Here is a 7,144-nt window from a genome sequence, read left to right as displayed (position 1 = left end):
CATTAGTGATTGGTGTGCTTCCCTTCCCTCCCCTGCGCGAGACGAGGCAGCAGCTGCTACTGCCGCCGTCCCGTGCTGGTGTGCAAAACACCGAACGAACCATGAGCAAGATGGGAAACGTGATGCGGATGATGCGTGTAGAGCGGCGGTACGGGATGAGTATGATGTTGCTGTTGCTGCTGCAGTAAGGCGTTTGGCGCACTGGCGGCATTATTACTATTATTGGTGCTGCTGGGAGGGGTGGTGGTGGTGTTGGTAGTGTTTATGTTCATGGCGGTAGTGATAGCTGTGCCAGTGGTGGTGTTGTGGGATGGTGGACATGGCTGTTGCGCACTAGTGTTGCTGTTAATAATGCTGCCGCTGCTGCTTGCTACACTGTTACTACTACTGGTGGCGGACGAGCTGTTGCTGCCGCTGCTGCTGCTGCTGTTACAGGCGGTGCTGCTACTGAGTGCGTTACTGCCGCCGATACTACTGCTGACGGGACTAACAGGGGTAGTGGTGCTGCTGTTGATCGAACCGGTGCTACTACCACTGCTGCTGCTGCTACTGCTGCTGCTGCCGCCACTATTGCTGAGAAAGGGTATGCGGGATGAGACGGCACCGGCTGCCACGGCAGCGACCGCCGACACGCCGGACAGCTTCGGCGGTATCTGCGGCTTGTTGGGCGGGATCGGTGGCGGTACGCCGCGCCCCCCGACCGGCAGTATTATTGTCTTCTTGATGGTTGCCGTCGAGCCGGACATTGGACTTCCTGCCGCTGCTGTTGCCGCTGATCCGCCGCCGATCGCCGTTGTGGCCGCCTTCCGTACGCCCGCCGCACTCGCCGCCATCTGTTGCCGGAGCCGGGGATGGTTCCATGGATGGGCAGAAGAGTTGGGTTCGAACGTTATAAAGGTGGATGTGCAGAAAACAAGTTCGTTGGTGAAATTTTTACTTTTTTTCAATTCCGGTTTGGTTTTGTTTCGTTTCGTGTGTTAAAAAAGGGAGGGTGGATGGTGTAAGTGTGTTGCTGTTTGCTTGAAATTACATTCGGCAGGGTTAGTCGGTCGCATTACACATCGCCTGTGTGTCGTTTGCTGCCCGTTACAGCGGGAACTGTTTGGTACCCATGTAAAAACAATCCTCCCTAATGTTAGATAAATGGCTATTGCTTTTCATTTGAACATACAACAATAAACGCTACCCCAAAAACAAACACCTACAGTGCGGTACAACGCGCCAAACTAAACATGTACAATAAGAGGGGGGGAAGCCCAACAAAACTATAAAATTCTAGTGTAAGATCAAAATCAACTAAAGCAACGTGTTCCCTTGTTTTATCGCAATTTATATCGTCACTTCTAATTAACACACATCATCGAATATTTATTACTCTATACGCGCATGGTAGGCACGACATTCCTTTCTTTAGTCTTTCTATGTACACTTTCACCGTGGGTATTTTTTTGTTGTGAAAACATTAAACTGATTTTAGAAGAACATTTGTACACTGTACAAACAGCACAAAATGGTGAAGGAAATTGTTTTTTTTTTTCACAGTAAAATTAAATACAATCTGTAGCATATCATTTATTAAACATTTTGTGTTGAAAAAAAAACTAACATGAAAACTCAAATTGCAAACAATAACAAATTCCCCCGTTCAATTCACTGCAGCGATTAGTATTGGCCGCGCGCAAAGCAGGTAAAAGCATTATTTGCATTTGGAACGCATTTGTTGCAGCAAACAGGAATTTTCACTCCGCGAATTGTTTGTTTTTTTTTGACACAATTAACAATTAACGTTTGATTTTGCATTGGAGTGGAGTTGAATTTTGTTTAATATATAGGAAGGAAAACAAAATGAGAAAAACAAAATTAGCTAATTAGAAAAGGGGTTAAACGCCTGTTTTGTGCGTTTCGCTATCGGTAATAATGATCGTATACTTAGTAGCTAGATGAGGAGAGAAACTAAATCAGTGGTGTATACAAAATTAAAAACTGTACTGTTCGAACTATGAAATGATGGCGTATGAAAAAAAAATATAGTTAAATTATAAAACAAAAACCTATAAGCAATAAAAACCTATGATTCTTCTTTAAAATGCTATTGGTAATTCAATAAGCCAACAAAACGGATAAATAAGATTAGTGTCTTTGAAGCCAATGTGAAAACCAAAACACAACAAACTAAGTTTGATCAAACAAAGCATAAACATGAAGCGGCGGGCGCAAAGCAAAAAGAGGGAAAATACCTATTGATTGCATCAACTCAGCTCACATGCGTTTGGCAAAACGGAATCACCCAACAAATCATTTTCCCCTCCTTTATTTCTGTGATGCAATGATGAAGAACAATGAAAACCCAAAACCAAACCAGAAAAAAGAAAACAAACACACAAAAACAAAACAAAACAAAACAGGGGAAAAAACTCATATCTAATACAGGCACAAATTGTACGGTGAGAACATGATTGATTGTTTTGATCGGGGAATAAGGGTTACATATACACTGTGTGGCGGTATGAAAACGCAGCGTTGTGCGTGCGAGCTACTTCGCGCAGGCAGTACGATGACTTACCTTTCCGGCCGGTGTGTTGGCGTAGGTGTCCGGTGACGCGCCGGCAGGCACGGGAGGCGTGGTGCCAATTGCTCCTGCCGCTGCACCGGCTCCACCAGCTGCCGGAGCAGCTGCACCGACCAAGGGGGGCGAGGTGACGGAAAGTTGCGAAATGGCCGTCTGTCGAATTAGTTGCCCCGGCGAGACCGAGCGAGCGATTCCGGTTGCTAAAAGGAAAGCGAAGGGCAAAAAAAAAAGATTGTCAGTAATGTTGTTGTCGTCAGCATACCGCATGCGTCACAATTCGCAACTATACTAAGTTAAACAAGCTAAAACATTTGGCAACACATGTCAGGAACAAACACACACAAGCAAAAATAAAAAAAATAAAATGATAATTATTCAGAAAATACAATCTCCGCAAATAAGCCACAAAAACAAAAAAATAGCTTCGTCGTTTAAAAAAACACACACAAAATAAACAAACAGACAAACATTGGCAGTAGTGAAAAACACTTTACTTGGTGCGGTAACCGGAACGCTCGATACGGTTGCGGTCGGCTGGACAACTTTCGTCGCCATGCTACTAATCATCTGCCCCGGTATACCTATCGATCCTGAAGTGACTGTGAAAGAGCATACAACAGGACCGGATAGTTTTTTTTAAATTACAATATTTCCAAGAACACTTAAAACGATTCGAAGAATATGAGCAACAGTATCGCATTTTTTAATTCTAAAAATCCAACAAGGGAAATGCTTCTTGATCAAGAATAGTTGTAAGAATAAGTGGGAAAGGAGTACATTAGAATTCTATGCGGCTATCTATGCATTGTAACAGTGGACCCAAAAGCCTATTCTTATGGAGATGCCGAAACCAACTTTGATTTCGAATTCAATTCTAATTTCGGAGCCAATTCCGACTCCGGAAACGATTCTGATTCTGAAAATGATTCCGATTCCGGAACCGATTCCGATTCCGGAACCGGTTCCAATTCCGGAGCCAATTCCAATTCCGGAGCCAATACCGATTCCGGAAACTGAATCTGGACCTACTATCCGGAATCGATTCCAGAAAACTTCGGAACTGCCCGTAATCAATTCCGACGAATACTTCATTTTTCCCATCACTATCTTCCCCCTATCTTTAAGAAACTTACCAGTCGCTCCCAGTGAGGATGGACTTCCCGCTGCACCGACGGTGGGTACGCCACCCGGTCCAGCGCCAGCGATCGATGGCCGGGACGGTACGAGCCCGCCCGGTTTGGTAGGTAGCTGCGGCGCTACAAGCGGATGCCGTATACCGGTTTGCTTGCGGAGCAATTCAATTTCCGCCTTTAGTTGCTGTATTTCTACCTCTTGTTCCTTTACCCTGCGAGAAGAGAAGAGTGGAAAAGCACGATATAGAATTGAAAATGGAACTACAATACAATAACACAATTGTTAACCTATTTCATCGCAGAGCCTCCTCCGGAAGCGTTTAAAACCCTCGATAAGAGGTGTGCACGTGCCAACAGTGCGTACGCCCCTCCAAGCCATCATCTCCAGGAAGGTCAGTAGAATCTCTTTTATCTCTACACAAACTCTTATCACAGACACACACGTTCCGCGTGTTCCTGATAAGCATGCAGAGCACTGAACATTATCACCAGCGATGCAGCAAAAGTATTTACGTAAATTGACGAAAGAACAACCACCACCGCACAACAGCACCGTATCGAAGGAACTGCGGAAATGCCAATGACGGCTACACGCGGGAAACGGAGAGGCGTCCCTTGCTAAATGACAAGCTGCACCCTGGCGCCCTCTTGTATGCAACGATCAGAACACGCACAGGCGATCATGGACAAACGTTCTTGACAGCTTCCACACTGGGTTCTATCTGTGTTCGCAAAACATGATGCCCAATGTGCGCACAATGTGTGTTCACGCCCGCTCGCCGCAACATACGAGCATAAACCCTTCACCAGGAAAACAAAAACAAAAAAAAGAAACCTTTGCCCACATACCGTTTCTCCTCCTTGGCCAGGCTTTGGTGCAGCAGCTTCCGCTCCAGCTCGAACTGCTGCGCCTGCTTCTCCAGCTCCGCCTCCATCCGGAGCGACTTTTTGCTCTCCTCCTCCAGCCCCTCCGCGATCGTGTCGACCCGCTGCTTCTCCTCGGACAGTATTTGCGCCAGGTCTTCGCTCCGCTTCCGCTCCTCGATGTACTTGATGATGATCTTCTTGCGCTCCGCCAGCAGCAGCAGCACGATCTGCTTCTGCCGGTTCTTCTCCGCCTCGAACTGCTCCTGCACCTTCTTCAGCTCGATCTCCAGCACCTTGTGCTGGTCCTTCTCGTGGTCCAGCTCCTGCTTGAGGCGCGACCGCTCGATCTCCAGCCCGTACGTAATGTCGTCGCCCTGGGCGGTCGTGTGCTCGTGCTTGCGCCGCTCGTCGTACAGCTCCTGCACGACGCGCTTGTGCCGCTCCTCCGCGTCCTTCAGCGCCTCGATCATCTTGGCCTGCGCCTGGCGCTGCTGCATCACGAGCGCGGCGAGCGAATCCATCTGCTCGCGCACCCCCGTCCGCTGGTCGCTCATCAGCCGCATCTCGTGCTCGGAATGGGCCGCTTGAAATGAGGACTGGCGGCTCGCGATGTTGCCGCTTGCCGCGAGCTGGTCGCGGAACAGGGCCGCGTGCGGATCGTTCAGGTTCGGCGGCTTGCTGTACCGCGGTGCCGTCAGCAGCTGTTTGATCTTTTCCGTCTTGAGCACGGCAATCACGACGTCGCGTGCCTGCAGCTCGCCCTCGAGATAGCTGAGCAGCTTCAGCAGGTCCGCTTTGCTAAAGTCCATCTTGGGGTTGCGCTAAAAAAACAAAAACAAATGGAAACCAACGAGAAAAATAGAATAAGTAAGGCAAACGGACGATATTGGAGGACAAAAGTAAAGAGAGGTCGTCACCTGGACGATTCGTTAGTTTGCAGAATGTCTTGATTTTTCTGTTTGACAATCATCGTCATCTGTTCTTGGCAGCCTTCTTTCCAATAAAATCCAATAAGACGGATATTTTGAGCATTTCATGAGACAAAAAAAAGCTCCACCGGTAACTGGAAAAACCACCAAAAAGGGCAGCCGGTCAATCACACCATCGTGTCGGTCGGCAAACATCCGTCCGTCGATTCCACCCTCTCCCCCATGCGCCTGCCCTTCGTCTTCGGCAAGCAACACGGGCACATATCGCATGTCATTCTTGTTCTAGCACCGCTCGCACGCCATCACCTTCCATTCCCTTTCGAGGCAAAGGGAATGATGATGATTTTCGCTCAGCATGTCTGTGCATGTCTACGGGTGTGTAAGTGCGTGCAGGACGAGGACAGTTGCACGCTCGCTGGGCACACTTTGGCAAACTTCAACCATTTCTCCGTTTGTGCTAGCCTCTCTTTCTAGCGCGCGTACCACACCACGCACTCTTGGATGATGGTGTGGAGCGAGGCGTAAAGGCGATGGGGCGCAAATATTGATTTTTCCAGTACAGGCTGTTTTCCCTGAGCGACGACACTATTCGTGCAAGGGGCCGCGGAGAGTCCGCGTATGTCGCGGTTTTCAAACGAAATACATCATGTACATTTGTGTTGTTTTGGGACACGAAATTAATTACATAATACGATGAACCACCAGTATGCTCCACAAATTATCAAAATTTGGAAAACCGCGCATCTTCGAATCTTTTCTTACATGGTTCTTGCATGCGCCGGATGGACCACATGTGTTACAGCAAGAAGTTAAAGCGATTTATCAAAATTTCAATCTTTCCGCTGCCCTGAGGAAGTGCTACCCCGTGTCCCTTTTACTCAACCACCCCTCTCAACTCACCTTCAGCGTATCGCTCGTCTGCTTGATGGCGGCCAGGTCGGCCTCGGTGAACTTGACCGAACCCTTCGGTTTGTCCGGTGCGGCCGACTCGCCGTCGCCGCTCGAGCTGGTGCCCACCTCCGCCATCGTTTGCCGACAGAGCCGTACCCGGGTGCCCAGTGTGCCGCCGTGCGCTGTACGGATGGAGACTGTGTGGAGTGCCACACAGCCACCGCCCGGTTTTACCGTGTGATGAAAAAAAAAACCAGGGGGAAAAACCCTACCGTCGCCCCGAGAGCAGCAGCGCCACCACCCACCAAACACACCAGCGGATTGTCGTTGCGGACGGTTAAGGCTTGGGCGTGTTTATGGTTACTTTGATCCCGTCAAACTTCAGAGGCGTGTGTTGAGTAATCCCTGTGCACTTCTCGCCAGCAATCGATCGGCGGTTCGTAGCTTCACTTTTATGTATTTATCCTGGCAGATGGTTTTACGGTGAAGTGCTCCTCACGCGAACAGACACTGTGATGCCAGGGATCAACTACACTTTCGCGTGTGTGTCACACGTCACGATGACTCTATTAGTGGGATGAAGCAAAAGAAAAAAGCTACCCTTAAGCAACTCCCTGTCCAGCGCAGCAGCTGTCCCGTGTGCCAAACCCGTGTGTGTGGTGTGTTTGAGCAGTGTGTTTTCTTCCTCCTCCAAGAATACTGTCTAACACCGACACACACAAACACACACACACACACACACACACACACAGAGG

At 48.7% G+C, this 7,144-nt stretch overlaps 1 protein-coding gene across 6 annotated transcripts in view; it reads right to left on the bottom strand.

Annotated features, from left to right (window-relative positions):
• The window catches only part of LOC120957015 (CTTNBP2 N-terminal-like protein), a 32,158-nt gene that overhangs the window by 23,735 nt on the left and 1,279 nt on the right, over positions 1-7,144 (bottom strand). For 4 of the 6 annotated variants that reach the window (XR_007452739.1, XR_005751888.2, XR_005751889.2 and 1 more), the window contains exons 2-7: positions 6,399-6,955; positions 4,552-5,390; positions 3,703-3,914; positions 3,064-3,168; positions 2,564-2,769; positions 101-833 (exon numbers count right to left, since the gene is read on the bottom strand). Coding sequence is in view for 3 of the 6 variants with exons in the window: in XM_040378918.2 (XP_040234852.2) it covers positions 101-833; positions 2,564-2,769; positions 3,064-3,168; positions 3,703-3,914; positions 4,552-5,390; positions 6,399-6,524 (2,221 nt within the window). In the remaining 3 variants the exon portion in view is untranslated. Of the gene's footprint in view, positions 1-100; positions 834-2,563; positions 2,770-3,063; positions 3,169-3,702; positions 3,915-4,551; positions 5,391-5,486; positions 5,633-6,398; positions 6,956-7,144 lie in introns of those variants that run through there. The other 2 variants (XM_040378920.2, XM_040378919.2) reach the window with 2 other exon arrangements.

Source organism: Anopheles coluzzii, chromosome 3, assembly GCF_943734685.1.
Source record: "Anopheles coluzzii chromosome 3, AcolN3, whole genome shotgun sequence".
In the NCBI taxonomy this organism is placed as follows: Eukaryota; Metazoa; Arthropoda; class Insecta; order Diptera; family Culicidae; genus Anopheles; species Anopheles coluzzii.
Note: the sequence above shows the minus strand (reverse complement) of the source record. Positions and strands in the feature narration are given on the sequence as shown.